At 39.1% G+C, this 17,161-nt stretch overlaps 1 protein-coding gene across 2 annotated transcripts in view; it reads left to right on the forward strand.

Annotated features, from left to right (window-relative positions):
• PTPRB (protein tyrosine phosphatase, receptor type, B) overlaps nucleotides 1-14,710 on the forward strand; it is a 130,486-nt gene extending 115,776 nt beyond the window's left edge. For both annotated transcript variants that reach the window (XM_010841513.1, XM_010841514.1), the window contains 2 exons: nucleotides 7,013-7,133; nucleotides 9,337-14,710. In XM_010841513.1, the coding sequence (XP_010839815.1) occupies nucleotides 7,013-7,133; nucleotides 9,337-9,359 (144 nt within the window). In that variant the 3' untranslated portion in view covers nucleotides 9,360-14,710. The remainder of the gene's footprint in view (nucleotides 1-7,012; nucleotides 7,134-9,336) is intronic.
• The last annotated feature ends 2,451 nt before the right edge of the window (nucleotides 14,711-17,161 follow it).

Consider the following 17,161-nt stretch of genomic DNA (forward strand, 5'->3'; position numbering starts at 1 on the left):
ACAGTCCATACATGACCACAGGAAAAACCATAGCCTTGACTAGACGGACCTTTGTTGGCAAAGTAATGTCTCTGCTTTTGAATATGCTATCTAGGTTGGTCATAACTTTCCTTCCAAGGAGTAAGCGTCTTTTAATTTCATGGCTACAGTCACCATCTGCAGTGATTTTGGAGCCCCAAAAAATAAAGTCTGCCACTGTTTCCACTGTTTCCCCATCTATTTGCCATGAAGTGATGGGACCAGATGCCATGATCTTCGTTTTCTGAATGTTGAGCTTTAAGCCAACTTTTTCACTCTCCTCTTTCACTTTCATCAAGAGGCTTTTTAGTTCCTCTTCACTTTCTGCCATAAGGGTGATGTCATCTGAATATCTGAGGTTGTTGATATTTCTCTTGATTCCAGCTTGTGCTTCTTCCAGCCCAGCATTTCTCATGATGTACTCTGCATATAAGTTAAATAAGCAGGGTGACAATATACAGCCCTGACGTACTCCTTTTCCTATTTGAAACCAGTCTGTTGTTCCATGTCCAGTTAAGCCATACTTAATTGTGATTTGGGGAGGAGGAGATCATCACATTATAAATCATCTTAAGAGGTGTTGGGGATAGAGGGCTCAGGCTCCATAGCTATTTTTAGAGGCTTCTTGGGCCATGTATCACTTCTGTACACCTGTCCAGAACTATGGAGATGCATTTTGGCAAAGAACAGGCAACCCCACCCCACTATAAATATCACTGGCTGACATCCAGGGCAGGGGCAACATAATGTACCAAAGCTTTCCCTCTTCCTCCTTGGACATAACTCCTCTTTTACCTATTATTTCCCCTTCCTCCTCCTAACCTCTCTGGGGATTCTGTGATTCTTATTCTTCAGCCTGACTTTTCAGTGTTCAAGTTCCCAAGAGTCTCTACTCAAGGCCCTACTCTTATTTCTCCCCATCTTCATTCTTCATATTTCTTCCATTCCCATGGCTTCAGGAACCACATACCTGCTCACATCTCCCAGATCTCATTCTCCTTCCCCAGCATTCACCCAAGTACCTGCTTCATGGACAGTTCCACCAGAAAGTCTTATAGTCATCGCATCTCCAACACAAAACCAAATTCATTATTCATTTTTTTAAAAAAACAAACAACAGAAGCACTTCTGCTGTTTCTTCTTTTAGTTTCAGGTGATTGCCATTCATCTTGACCTTCACTTGTTTGCCCAGGCTGGGGATCTGACTGTTCCCAGAGACACATTCGAGCAATCATTAAGCCCTGTCCATTCTACCCAGCATCTTTCTCCTTGTTCTAGACTCTCTGCCCTTGCCTGGCCCTTTATCACCTCTCAGTGAGCCTTCACAGTAGCCTGCTCATGGCTCTCCTGCCCCCAGCTTCTGCTCAAACAGCTCTTTATCACCACTGCCACCAACAAAGTGCTCTGTCACTGTGTCAGCTCCCTGCATAAAAATTATGGAAAACTCTTCATTGCTTTAAAATGATTTTCAAGTTCTTCAGAACCTGGCTCCAACTTACTTCCCCAGTTTCATGTCATAATGCCACCCACCCCCACTCTCTTAGGGTCTGCCAAAATTAAGGAAGGTTTCCCTCTCTGGTCCAGAATCAGTGATTCTTTTGATCATATTGAATAAAGATTTCAATAAGATAGAAATTTTCTCTTTCCTTTTTTCTCTATCAAACAAAATCCCAAACAATATCCAGACATTATCTGTCTTGCTTTAAGGCTCTGCTGAAGGTGGGCTCCTTCTACAGTCTCAGACACTCAGTCCCCGTACCGCTTACTTGGACCTGAGAGTGAGGGCAGAGGGGTGCAAGCCACAGCTGAGCTGCTGAGCCCGAGGGTGATGATTCCAGCCAAAGAAAAAGGACATTCTGACATCCCTTGTATTTCTTTTCTGGGTCCACAGAGAGAGTCAGCATCAACTTTATTCTGCTTTATTTGGGAGACGAAGGGGTGTGGGCTTCACAAGTTTTGATCAATATATTAAAGAGCAAAGGCCTCTAAACAGGAGACATTAGACAAGGGATTTGTGAGTGTGACCCTCCTCCTTTTAGCCTAACTTGGGGCATGTTTCCTGCCTGATTCTGAGAGAGACATTAAAATGCTCTTGTTAAGGAAAAAGAGCTGATAGTCACCATCTGTCAATGTCATCTGCTTCCCCTGAGGAGGAAACAGTGGAATGTTGTGGGACTCAGTGCACATTTGGGGGATTCTCCTGGGAGTTTCCCACGACTTATGCACCCTACCTTTTAACTACACTAGACCGCTCACAGTTTCCAGAATATATGTACACTTTTGTGTTATTTATATCATTTGGAATGTCCTATTTCTTTGCTCAAATTCTTAACAAATGTCACCTTTTCTTTCTAGATCTATATTTTCCTCCTCCAAAAGTGAACCTGATGGCTTCTTCTCATGTATGAAGCTTTATAAACAATTCTGTCTTATGTTCATCACCTTACTTGTTCACATACCTGCCCTTCTGCTAAACTGTACACTTAGAGACCATGAAAGGCTCTAAGTACAATCCTATAAATATTATCTCATACTACAGATATTGGTGAAATTGAATGGAACTAAGGCTTCACCAGCTTGCTGGACAGAGGGGGGGAAATGAGCTTTTATGATGTGAAATTCATACATTAGACTTCGTCTACTTTTCATTAAGGATAAAGCGGGGAGCACATTAAAAATCTGAAAGGTTTTAGGAGTAATCATTTTCAAAGGGGTATTCTGTTGGGAAAAGAAGAATTTATATTTAAGACAAAGCAAATTAATGAATATTAACTGGTTTCAAAGCCCAGAGTAGATCATTGTTGAAAAACTTATTAATAAGGCATAGCATACGAGAACTCATTCACAGCCAAACTCCAAGGTCCCAAACTCATTTAATATCCCATTAGAATTGAAAATGTGATTTATGCTTTGGATGGGAGGAATGAGGGAAGTGTCAGTCTCTAATCTGGTAGTTTTCAAGATGAAGAAAATGACTGCCTGTAGAAACAATCATTTTCAGGAGAGTACCCTTCTCAAGTTTTCAAGATCATAAGATACTCATAACAAGTAAGCTGAGTTTGTGAGCAGAATTGCAGAGAATAGTTATTAATATTAACACAGACGTCACTTCTGATTGGTTTGTTTCTCTGAAACGTTCTAATCTAATGATTATACCAGACCTACATGATGAGTTCCCTTGAGTAGATGACCATGCACCCAGGGATAATGCCTAGTGCCAACACATAAAAATAAATACCTGTCCACTTTTAAAGATCATTGATGAAGACAGATTTATAGTCTCCCTTTGTGTCTCAAACCTTGAAAATACTCTAAAACTGACCACATGGATCACCTTAAACATAGAGTCCAGGAATGTTTTTCAATATCCATCTAATTGACAGCAATACAAAATCTAATACAAATCTTTAATGGTCAAAAGAAGTTAGCTGTAGAAGAGACCCTTGCCTCCTTGTTTTACAGATGCAGAAACTGAGATCCCTGTCTAGTGGTGGTGATAGATCCCTATCCCAACTGGTGGCAGACCGAAAGCCCAGAGTCCTCGTCTGAGGAGTACTGTGTCAGGAGGAGAGCCCAAGGCCGAGCGCCAACATTGCACATTCATTCCCTGATTACACAGCTTGGTTGGTAGTAAGGAAAGGAGCCAGTGCACGTGTTTAGCTGCTTATGGCTGAGCTTCTATGGTCAGTGAAGGTCTCTATGGTGTCCTTTTGGTCACCAAAACACTGACTCTTCCATATTTGTTTCTGTTTCAAAGGTAGTTTCTAAACCGCAGACAAGCTGCACCATGCTCCTGTACCCAAATGGTGATTTAGGGCACTAACAACCAACCCATATCATTGTGCCCTGGTAAATGGCACAGACAGACATCCAGAGGAGACCATTTGCTTTTCCAACCTAGAAGAGTCTGATTAGGCTTCAGAGCAACACAAAATCTGTCACTTTCTCACACAAACATAATCATTGGGTTGGCAAAAAAGTTTGTTTGGGTTTTTTCATAACATTTAATGGAAAACCCAAACAAACATTTAGGCAAACCCAATACGTTTTACTTGCTTTCATACAGGTTGAAATGACAATGTGCTGAATTGCTCCATGACTCTTTTTATGAAAATAATCTGATATATGACCAAATTTCCTGGCTTAAAATTTGGCTGAAATCTAATTTTGTCTTGTTCTTTATAACTCACTTTAAGCATTACATTTGGCTAACTTCTTGCTCAAATTCTGACCCAAGGAAACATGTCAAAGCAGATTAGAAATTTGAACTATAAGAATTCTTATCTCTTTAAACAGAACCATTATCAGCAGACTGTGAATAAAAATATTTCAAAATGTCACTGTATTTGTAAAGAATTTAAGCATTTCCAACATCTAAAATTTTTTTTAAAAAACTGCACAAAGGAGAACACAACTTCTCCAAAGAGACAGCAAAAACAAAAAAAGTAGTTCCCAGATAGGTAACAGGTGGGGCTACTCTCACTGTGTAAGCCTTCTTAATGAAGTTGAAAGAGGGAAGTGAAAAGCTGGCTTAAAATTCAACATTCAAAAAACAAAAGATCATGGCATCCGGTCCCCTCACTTCATGGCAAATAGATAGGGAAACAGTGGAAGCAGTGACAGATTTCATTTTCTTGGGCTCCAAAATCACTGTGAATGGTACTGCAACCACAAAATTAAGACACTTGCTCCTTGAAAGAAAAGCTATGACAAACCTAGACAGTGTATTAAGAAACAGAGACATTACTTTGCTGACAAAAGTCCATATAGTCAAAGCTATGGTTTTTCCAGTAGTCATGTATGGATGTGAGAGTTGGACCATAAAGAAGGCTGAGCACTGAAGAAATGATGTTTTCAAATTGTGGTGCTGGAGAAGACTTTTGGGAGTCCCACAGCAAGGAGATCAAACCAGTCAATCCTAAAGGAAATCAACCCTGAATATTCATTGGAATGACTTGTGCTGAACCTGAAGCTCCAAAACTTTGGTCACCTGATGCTAAGACCTGACTCACTAGAAAAGATCCTGAAGCTGGAAAAGACTTAGGGCAGGAAGAGAAGGGGGCAGCAGAAGATGAGATGGTTGGATAGCATCACTGACTCAATGGACATGAGTTTGAGCAAACTCCAGGAGATGGTGAAGGACAGGGAAGCATGGCATGCTACAATTCAGAAGGTCACAAAGAGTTGGACATGACTTTGTGACTGAACAACCACAAAGCCTCTATGGTTTTCTGCAGTAAGCCAACATCTTTGAGATTCTTTAATGACTCAGACTCAGATACTGAGAACCAAGATATGCACATCTATTGTACAACCTCTTTTTTCTCACCACACCACCCCCACCACAAAGAATGAAACAACACGGTATGCAGTGACATTATTTTCACATTCAATAATGCAATGATTTTAGGTTTCATCTAAGAAAATTGATGTAATGAAAAAAGTACGAAGTTTGGGCTCACATACCTGGGTTAAATCCTAGGATCTCATTTCTTAGCTGTGTGACCTTGGAGAAGTTACTTATCTTCTCTTAGTTTCTATTCATATGGATCATTATATCTACTATATGAGGTTGTCAAAGTAATTAAATGAGATAATTCATATAAAATGCATAGCACAGTGTTTGGCATTAATTTTGTATATTCAATAACTATTTGTGGAGGACCTACTATGGTCAGACATAGTTGTTGGCCCTCATAGGACATATTCTAAATATGCATGTACCTAAAAAAGATGAATAAACACTGCCTTTCTGCCCTTTTTCATCCTCTTCTCTGTGGTAAGGGAAAGTAGTCACTCTTCTACATACTAGAAGCCATTCAGTTCAGTTCAGTCACTCAGTTGTGTCCAACTCTTTGCAACCCCATGAATTGCAGCACGCCAGGCCTCCCTGTCCATCACCAACTCCCGGAGTTCACTCAAACTCATGTCCATCAAGTCGGTGATGCCATCCAGCCATCTCATCTTCTGTCGTCCCTTTCTCCTCCTGCCCCCAATCCGTCCCAGCATCAGTCTTTTCCAATGAGTCAACTCTTTGCATCAGGTGGCCAAAGTATTGGAGTTTCAGCTTTAGCATCAGTCTTTCCAATGAACGACCAGGGCTGATCTCCTTCAGAATGGACTGGTTGGATCTCCTTGCAGTCCAAGGGACTCTCAAGAGTCTTCTCCAACACCACACTTCAAAAGCATCAATTCTTCGGCACTCAGCTTTCTTCACAGTCCAACTCTCACATCCATACATGACCACAGGAAAATCCATAGCCTTAACTAGACGGACCTTTGTTGGCAAAGTAATGTCTCTGCTTTTGAATATGCTATCTAGGTTGGTCATAACTTTCCTTCCAAGGAGTAAGCGTCTTTTAATTTCATGGCTGCAGTCACCATCTGCAGTGATTTTGGAGCCCCAAAAAATAAAGTCTGACAATATTTCTACTGTTTCCCCGTCTATTTGCCATGAAGTGATGGGACCAGATGCCATGATCTTCATTTTCTGAATGTTGAGCTTTAAGCCAACTTTTTCACTCTCCTCTTTCACTTTCATCAAGAGGCTTTTTAGTTCCTCTTCACTTTCTGCCATAAGGGTGGTGTCATCTGCATATCTGAGGTTAGTGAAGGGTTATCAGGAAATTTGCTAACCATTATAGAATCCCATTACTGTTGAGGTTTGGAGAGAGTCCCTTGTCTTTCTTTCTTTTTTATAAGTATCTTGTCTTTTGAAAAAATTTTTTAAAAACAATTTTATTGGAGTACAGTTGATTTACAACTGTTGTACTAAATTCAGGTGTATAGCAAAGCAAATCAATTATACGTATAGACATATCCACTGTTTTTTAGATTTCTTCTCATATAGGACATTACAGAGTATTGGGAAGAGTTCCCTATGCTTAATACAGTAGGTCCTTATTAGTTATCTATTTTATATATAGTAGTTTTCCTTAACTTTCTTATGCTTGAGAATTTGCCTTCCTCTGACATGTCTTCTGCTTTTTCGTAGTGTCAGTATGTGTACCTACATCAGTGTGTAAGAGATGTTCTCAGAGCAAGGAAGTTACGGAATGAACAAGAAAACCCTTTGTTTCCAATCTACGAAAATGTGAATCCAGAGTATCACAGAGGTAGGAGCTTACTGCACTACTTTATAAGTTTATTTAGCAAAATACAGTCTATCTGGAAGCCATTAAAAACCTCAAGCTTTCCCAACACGCATTGATCATTTCTTCTCCCCAAAGGTTTGAGGGAAATGCCCTCAAAAAGTGGCAACAAGGAAGAGAGGCTGAGTGGGGAGGGAACCCCCCTGGTGGAGCACAGGTTTCACGTGGTCTCTCCTCCTAGGCTTGGAGTGCCCTCTGTTCAGGACTCGGCTTAATATTTCTAAGGAATAAGGCTTACTACTAAAGAGGATGCTTTGAAATAGCAACTGGGAGTTCAAATTGTAAAATCCCATTGGAGAAGAACTTGGCCATATGTATGAAGGTCCTTATTATGTTCTTGTCATCCAGTATTTCTATTATCACCCTAAGTACTGAAAAAGCTTTATGTGTGAAGCTTTTCATAGTTAAAGGTCTGAGTGAAAAAAACATAAATGTTCAACAGTGGAGGACTAAGCATACCGTGGTGCATTCACTGAGTAGAACACAATGCAGTCATTAAGAATATTTTTAAGGATATTATAATAGTATAGATTTTCTCATAAATAAGTAAGAAATGCAGAATGTTAAACAAACAAAAACAGCACATAGAGGAGAAAAAAAAAAAGACTGGAGAGAAATATGCATGCTCAGTCACTTGGTCGCGTCCGACTCTTTGTGACCTTGTGGACTACAGCCCACCAGGCTCCTCTGTCCATGGGATTTTTCAGGCAGGAATACTGGAGTGAGTTGCCCTTTTCTCCTTGAGGAGATTTCCCGATGCAGGGATCGAACCCCTGTCTCCTGTGTCTCCTGCATTGGTAGACAGATTGTTTACCACTGAGCCACCCAGGAAGCCAGAGAAAAATAAAGAAATATATCACAGTATTAAAGAAAATTTCTCTGAGCAGTAAAATAACATATCATTTTTCTTCCATTTTATGCTATTTCTGAATTTTATAGAACAAGTATGTAACATGTAATTTTTAAAAGAAAAATTCAGTAGAAGAAAATGTATAAACTTTGTAAGGCACTGCTTTGATCAGACAATAATTAATTGACATGTGAAGGGTCTGCTTTTTCCTACTCAGGACCATCATTAAAATCTATTTTATCACACTGGCTAATTGCAAATTTGAAGTTACATTGTAATTTATTTCCAGCTAACAAATTACCTCAAAACTTATCAGCTGACCTCTACATTTATTATGTCATAGTTTCTGTAGATCAGGAATTTGGAAGGGGCTTAGCTGAGTGGTCTGGTCCTGGGTCTGTCATAAGTCAAGACATTGGCCAGGGCTATACTCATCTGAATGGCCAGGGCTATACTCATCTGAAGGCTTGACTGGTGCTGGATTTGTTCATTCATGTGGTTGTTAGCGTAAGTTTCAATTTCTTGCCACATGGACCAATGTCTACCCATAGATCTTTTTTTTTTCTTTTGGATAAACATTATTTCAGAGCTCTTTTATCTCCATTTCAAAATGCTCTTCAGTTTTATTTAGTTCTCTGTACCCTCTGTACCCACCCACCTAGCCAATATATTAAATATATATTAAATAGTTATTTAAATATATTAAATAGTTAATAATCTGTAAAACACACATACATGAGAGGGCTGCTATTTAAAGGAATTCTTTGTAAATCAGATAATCCTTTTATTTTGTAAATAATTACCCCCTAATTTATCAGGAGAGTAAATTAATAGGTTTTGCATGTGAGATTCTTTAAGAAGCCCAGGATGGAGGAAGCTCTGGGGGATCTTGGAGTTTCCTTGTCTTGTTTTGGCTTGTTTAAGGGTCTTTTTTTAGTGTGATCTTGGGTGCGCTTAAAGGAAGCTAATTATGGTATGGTTAGCTTCAGGCATCTGAAAGTTAGGATTCAGGTCCTAGCTCTGGAACTAGCTAGCATTCACAAGCCGTGTAACCCTGAGTGAATTTCTGAACCACTCTGGGCCTGTGAGCTCATCTGGAAAACCAGAGGGTTTGACTGGAATCACTAGTCTTTTCTAGTTCTAGTAATCTACAATCCTGAATGCAGTGACCTGGTCCCCACAGGGATGGTCTCATCGTAAACCATATTGAGTTTCCGTCATTTCTGCTAGTCTTTGCCATTCATCATTTTCATAAATAGAACAAACAACTATGACATACCCTGCTACAGCCTCTAATTCCAGTGTCTTTCCTTTCAGATTCGGGCTATTCAAGGCATTGAGAATGCACCCGAAGATCTCCTGGATCAAAACTATTCACTGTGTGATTTTATTTAAAAAAAAACAAAACTTGCTTCATGCCCTATGGAGGTGCCAGCTATTTCTGTTGATATTATGTATAATTTATTAATCTGGAGAATTTTAAAGATTTTATGTAATTTAAAGGTAACATATTATTGTACATAGTTGTAATTTGTAGTTTCTTCTGTAAATATGTATTTTTCATAATGTTTAATATTAAGCTTTATATAATACTATTTTTCCACACCAAAGTGTTCATGGCTTGTTCTACCTAAACTAATTCAACCTGTATAACAGGACAAGTGGTAAAAAGTGGATGGAGGTGGTTGCAGGGGTGATCCCCTAGGCCATGGTTTTTTACCAGTTTTGATACCTACTGGGCAGGATACAGGGCAGGGCTGGAGAGAGCAGAGAGTACAGCTGGTTTGAGGGCATTGCTGGGACCCAAAGATGATCCAAAAGCAATTCATGTGTGTAACAATGTAATAATATAACAATCAAAAGAAAGGGTTGAAGAGATGAGATTAAGTAGCACCAAAGCTGAAGTAGGTGTTTGTGCCTCCTGGTTAGTGTCTCCCCTTTGTCCTGCCAGAGCTCCAAGCCAGCGTGGTCAGCTTAGGGGCCACGTAACTTGCAAGGCAAGTCCAGGCTGCCGGGCTGAGGGTTCTGAGAGAGAACGACCAGAACAGAAGTGATGAATGCCTCTTATCCAGAAGTGTGCCACCTGCTCCCCTGACTGGAAACACAGTCAACATGCAAAGCGCCATCTGCAGCCATGGGAGACTGTTCCACTGCATCCACAGTGTGCTCTGTGAGCATGCATCCCACAGTGGGATGTGTGTTTTGGCCAATGGACACACACTCATCTTTGTCTCATTGCTAGGAGGCTGCACTCCTGGAAAAGTCAAAATCACACTGGTCATACTTGGATTTCCCATTAAAAGAAGATTGTGGTGACGTATTATGCTACTGATCAAAGGGCCTAATGTTAATACCTCTAGAGAAATATCTACAAACATCATATATCACTAATTTAAAAAAATACTGAAACAAAAATTCAGCGGTGCCTAGTATAACATTTCTCAGACACTTTTTTTTAGTAAATCATTGAGGTCAAAATATCAAGTAGTCACCTTCAGTTGCATTTGATATAAAAGGCACTCATGCTCTGTCAAGTTGACCCATTTTGACTATCACAAATTTCAGTGAGTCAAAAAGTGAGCATTGCTCTCTCCAAGGTCCAGTTCCAAGGGTCTTCCTGGAGAAAATTTGAAACACACCTGTATGGTATCATCATGGCTACCTGAGAGATGAGTCGGGAATGTTTGCCTTTTTCTCACTGCAAATTTCTCTGTAATAAATTTAAGATTTAGAGATCCAGGTTGTTGGTCTCATAGCTTCATTTGCAGAAAGAGTATGTATCTTTTCAAAATATACATTTTTTGCTACAAACTGTAGAGCCCCATAAGTACTATAATGGGTATAATTGCCATAGTAAGTGGAAAAAGCATTAAATATACCTAATATAGTTGTAGTAAATTAAGGCTACACCCAAACTGGAAAAATTTCCAGGGCTTCTTGAAGTTTGTGGAAACAGGAAAAACCTTTATAAGAATGAATGGGAAGAGGATTCCAAATCTTCACAAGTGTTATCATACTCAATGCCTTGTGAAATGACAGTGTTAGAGTCTGATCCTGTTTCAGGAAACCAGACGGCTCTTCTAGAAATGAAAAGGAACAACATACATGTAAGTGTGGCAGAGGTACCACTGGGGAGAAAATAAAGATCAGAGATATATGAGACGATATGTCTATTAGGCATAACTTTCCCTGTATTAATAAGAAAAAGCAATAAATTTTAAAAAACCGGAATTTTAAGCCAACATCACTGGGTATGAAGCACATTCAACTACATGGAAAGAAATTCATTTTTGGCTTCTTACTCATTTAGAAAAGTGTAAGTGCCTGCAACTTGCTAGGCACTGTCCTAGAAACTACACACTTCTATTCAATAAAGAGAATACATCACAGTGATAACGGTGGGATTGTTGTTACTATTTTCAATTAAACCTGAAAGAGGGCCTCAGCAAGGCAGTGACATTACCCAGAAGCAGTGCAGTGGCAGCCTTCCTTGGGCCACAAACTGGCAAGCGCTGATTCTGCTTCTCTAGCAAATCTCTGGACCAAAAAGAGAAAGAAAGCAATTCATTGCACAGATCAAGAATTAAAACCATAACAAACCTACACGGCTGTCACAGTACATACCCTGGCATATCTGGGGTGGAATCAGAGTTATGGAAATGGACATGACAAGGGAAAACTGTATGTTCTTTTAGTCTAATGCAGGACAAATTTATTTCTACCCTCCACCTGTCTAATTTTAAATCTCCTTAGCAACAAATATTTCACTGTCTTCCCTCCCACCACCATCAAAGACTAAATACATAATCTAGTTGATCTATTTATTAAATTTAGGAGGAGGAAAAACAGGTTTCCTTGACATTCAGCTCAATTAATTTAATCCCGTCATGTGTTATGACTTGGTAAACCCTCCACTTCCTGTCGCGCTGGGCATCCTGGCTGTGCACCTGTGCAGTACTCTTTAATCATCAAGCCTTCAAAGTGCTTTTGAGCTATCAAATCTTGGAAGGTTCCTGTCTTGCATATTAATAATTATTTATCCAAGTCCTTTATAATTAACTCCTTTAATCTCTACTCATTAAATCAATTTCGTACTATTCTGTCTTTTCTGGATAGCAGCCAGTTTTTCAGCTCTTGAGTCAGATTTTTCTAAGGCTCCTCTCCCTGTCTGGGTCTGCACTTGTCCTAAGAAATTCAGCAGCACTTAACACTCCCAAACCCCTCTTTTTCACTACACTTCCCCTTCTCCCTTTTGAATATGTTTGCTTTCCCAGTAGAAGGTGATTTTATTTTCTGTTCATCTTATCTCCTCATACCCATTGGTATGTCATAGTCTTTTCTGGCTCCACATTTTAGAAGAGATGATAATGATTTCACTTTTGAACACTAAAATGGCCACAACACACAATATATTGGGGACAGTTTTATTTGGTAGGGTCTTTAATTAATTTTATTATCTCTTGGAAGAAAGCCCAAAATGATATTTGAAAATAATGTGAAACCACTAAGCAGATGCCCAGCGATACAAAAATAGGCTTCACATCTTTTACTTCACACTCTGATTCTTCTAGTGTCTCAGGATCCAGGTTCTTGTATTTAAACACTCTCCTTTCTCTTGGAAGAAAATTGTCGACTATGCAGTAAATTCTCATTCACTTAGGCTTCTGGGTCTCTATGGTTGGAATCCTAAAGTCAGATCTGCCAGATCTGAATAACAGCAAGTAGCAGAATCTAAGCACCAACTCTGGGGTGCTCTAGAGTATTAGTTCACACACATGAGCCAGACAAAATCTGACCTGATGGGGAAAAAAATAGGTAATAAGCTGCTTGTTTGATATAACAGTTCAAGGACTTTCCACATTCCATTTCATTGGGGAAATGGAAGTAATTGATGACTCACAACAGAGTGGCAAAAAGGAATGGCTGATCCTCCTGGAAGTGGCTATGAGCAAGGCTTCAAAGGTACCTCATTCCAGAAGAGACAGAGTGGAAAAGGCTATTATCAGCCCAAATGTTCTGTTAAGGTTCAGAGTGTTTTTAATCTGAGGTTCCAAATCATATCAAGTATTCAAAGATTATTTCACTCAAGGGAAAATCTATAAACCATGACTGCAGAAAATGAGTGAAATAATACAAAGAAGGAAAAATATTTGAAAAGAGGGTATCTAAGTAGACATCATTAGAAAGAAGAAACAGCATTCCTTTTGTGTCCAGACTGTTTCTTGGGGATGTCATATGCTTAAGATGCATTATCCTTTGAAGGATATCACTTTGACTATGTTGGCCAGATGATGTAGCTGATTAAGCTACATCATTTTGTGAATTTACCAGGTGTTTGACGAAACTGAGTTTGGAATTCTGAACACACTACCTTAGATTCTTTTAGTGGACGGTACCTTTGAAATGTTTGGCCATTTTACTTAAAATGCAGGGTAACATTTAATGCAGCCATGATAATAGCAAAAATCTGTTCTGTTCTAAAAATGTTTCTAGCAATGGAAATGTTTTTGACTAAAAGACTACTCTTGACTTGTAGGGAGGCTCCCTAGGAATAAATATATGACACAAAAATAAGGCATTTTATTTTTGTTTAAAGATTGTCTATATAGATGCATTCATGACATAAGAGAATGGTTGGTGAATGCTCCTAAAATAAAGGCTTATGTAATGGAAATAAAAGCTCTATTAACAGACCTACCAAAAATGATTTTTGTAACCTATATGCCAATGTACATGATCTTATGTAAGATATCAAAAGAAGCTGTTGAAATGGTGAATAATGTCAGACAAAAGTAGTATGTTTCTTCTAGAATATTCACAAGAAAGGTTAGTTATGGCTGTTTTCTGCAGTAAGTAATTTCTTTTAAGAAAAACTATCTTCATCCTAAGAGTAAGCTTTCTGTTATGTTGGAGATGTTGTGTTTTCATAACAGCTTGTGAGTGAGCAAGTAAGCCTTCACACAGAAAGGAGAATACACAGCTGTGGCTTTCGGAGTGTCATAGAGTTGGGTGGCTTTCCCCTGCAAGCTGAAGTGAGAGTCTCCAGTGGCCTTCGTGAAATCTCCCAATCTCAAACACCCTGACAACCAGGTGCACCAAAGTTCTGGCCTGAAGGGTCCTCAATCTCTAGTTTCCCAGGTAGGACCCATCCGGCTTATCAATTCTGCAAGGATAAGAACCAAGTCTTTGATCTCTTTTATACTCCCACCTAATAGAAATTAGTACACAACTCATAGACATTCAACATATACCTTTTGAGTGGAAATTGCTCCTGGCCCAATACTTTGGGTATTTAGGTAGTCAGTATCTAATAATGCTAGTGTTCATGGAGCCTCATCTGGCTATTCCTTGATTTGTGTGAAGCTTAAATAAATAAGGCAAATACATCTAGCAACTGAATGTGTTATATTCTTTAATAGAGCACTTTTTATGTTTTTTATATTATGTATTCTTTCTCTGCAAATCTAGTCATTTAAAATGGCAGTCGATGGTTCTGGTTTTTTCTTATGATAATACCTCTCCACACTGTTGTGTTTTCTAACCAACTCTGTTTAAAGAAGCACTTCCATAGTCCTTGTATTTAATTTATGTATTTGCTTAATATATTTTCATACTGTAACTGTGGTCAAAAACAATCTATATAGTGTCATAAACACCTTCTCACTAGTGAATAAAACTGCTATTTGTTGAAGGCAAGTGTTCTGTCTTCTATTTGCCTGTATCTCATTTATCAGTTTCTATCATCTGACTGCTCAGGAGAAAGGTCAGAAGTGACTGCTTCTAAACGAGAAAAACCTTGCAAGCCGTTATCATGAAGAACTTGGTTGTTGTAACCTTTGCTCCTGTGAAAGCCTGGTTGGTTACCTAGGGGATAGCGAACATATTGGTTGACTGTCTCCAGCTAAATTCTTGGTTTCAGTTCTCTAATTCGTTGGTAACCAAAATGTCATCTATCACCAACAGTGTCTGTGTATTCTCAGAGGCGCTGCCTCAGCTGGATCCCCTGAGCCCTTCAGAGGTACTTCACACAGAAGCGGGTGGTGTGACATTTGGTTAAGAGCTGCTGTGTCTATTTCCAGAATCATTATTTTGCCTTTTTTTTACTTTTTCATATTTCAGTTGAAAAAACTCACTGTCCTTCACAACTCCAGTGTTTCATTTTTCTACAACTTACTTACAGAAATCTTCATTTTTTAAAAAAAAGTACCATAACAGATTTACATGTAAAACCATTAAATCAAGTCCATCCTTCATTTTGAAACAATTTCTGGATTCAAATTGAGTTAGCAAAAATAATTGGACCTCTGAGGCTTGACCTGTTTTTCCCAAAGCAGCTGTTTGTTTGATGGAATTTACTCCTAAAGGAAAAGGGAATATGACCATATGAAATTATCACTTATTAATTCTGCTGGAGTATCCTCCACAATCATGAAGTGTTAGAACTGAAAGGGCCACTTTAGGATGGACAATGATGGAAACCAAGACCAAGTTTAAGATGATAGAGCAAAATAGGACAATGCTAGAACCAAATCCTATCTTCCTATCACTTGTTGGGGTGGACCTGCCTAAATGTAAATATAGAAAAAAATGAAGAAGAATGATTCTCAGATCCGGGGCATGTAACTGCCATCTTGCACACTGAGACAGAACCCTCAGTGGAACTTTCAACATTTTATGTGATTATTCCTTTAATTTTGTATGTTTGGAGACACTCATTTGCCAAACAAATCTCAGACTATGTTTTAGAGTCATACCTTAGCAAAAGTCATCACCATCTTAAAGCTGAAGTACTATTGAACAGAAAAGGAGAAAAACACGCTTTTTAAAAAACATAATACTATTATAAAACATTTTTTATTAAAGCTGATTAAATCAAACCACCTAAAACCCAAAAAATTTCTACCACTAGATTTGGAAAGAATTGGCAAAGCTTTTGATGTTGCCAGTAAAAGGAGCATTCATAATACAAGGATAAAAATTAACTGGTAAAATTCAAGCTTGAGTAATAGAGGAAACCATGCAGGGATGGTTCTGTGTAGGAGTTAACACTTGCCAAAGGCCAGGCTTAACTAAAATATCTCCCCAACCCAACATCTCTGAAAGAATATTGTATCATTATTTTAGAGAACTGTTGATCTAAATAAGGCTTGCCCTTTTTATCCTGGGGTTTATTGTAATGATATAAGAACCTTTGTGTAGAGTATCTTAATATTAAGTTATTTTGCTCTTGGAGCTCTTGACCCCAGGAAGAAACTTGGCATCTATTTCAGTCTTTAAAAAAGAACTAGCAATGAAATATGTTTCCTGTCTCTGTGACCCTGCTGCTAGCTGTTGGCGGCCAAGAAGTTTCTGTGTCTTAGGGTTTGCCAAGGAGCTAAGGTAAAAAAAAAAAAAAAAAGTAAAAACAAAAAGCTGACAAGACAACTATAGAAACAAAGGGCGTTTAAAGAGGAGAAGTTCAGAAGCTTGGGAGCATTCCTAAATCTAACCCCCATCAGAAAATACCACTTGTAGGAGTCAGAAATTAAAGATTCAAGCCATATTTCATTCCTAAAGAACTTTCCAATGACCCCTGATCCAGTCTTCACCCAAGTAGGTACTCCTTCCCCATTCATGACAGATGACAGGTCAGGGAGTGGGAGGGGTAGGGGGGGCAGAAGGGTGGGGTCAACAACTGTCTACCTGCGAAGAATACTACATCAGCAATAAACAAAGATGAACCAGGATAGAAGAGAAGTAACATGAATGAGCCCACACTGGTGGAAAACTGGGAGGAAGACAGCAAAAGTAAAGTGAAAGGTGAGAGCTATGAAGGTGCCATTGGGAGTCTTAGACCCCTTGCAGTAACAGACGATTTTCTCATTTAAGAGGAAGACATTCTAAGTTCTGTTTAAAGTGCTATAGACGGGGACTTCATTTTTTTCGCTTTTGTTTTTGTTCTTTTCTTTGCTGTGCTAGGTCTTCGTTGTGGTGTGCTGGGCTTAGTTGCTCCAGGGCATGGGCGATCTTAGTTCCCTGTTGTTGTTCAGTGGCTCCGTTGTGTCTGATTCCTTGCAGTCCCATTGACTGCAGCACCCCAGCTTTCCCTATCCTTCACCATCTCCCAGAGTTTGCTCAAACTCATGTTCATTGAGTCGGTGAT

The sequence above is a fragment of the Bison bison genome, unplaced genomic scaffold, assembly GCF_000754665.1.
Source record: "Bison bison bison isolate TAMUID 2011002044 unplaced genomic scaffold, Bison_UMD1.0 scf7180017864163, whole genome shotgun sequence".
Taxonomy (NCBI): Eukaryota; Metazoa; Chordata; class Mammalia; order Artiodactyla; family Bovidae; genus Bison; species Bison bison.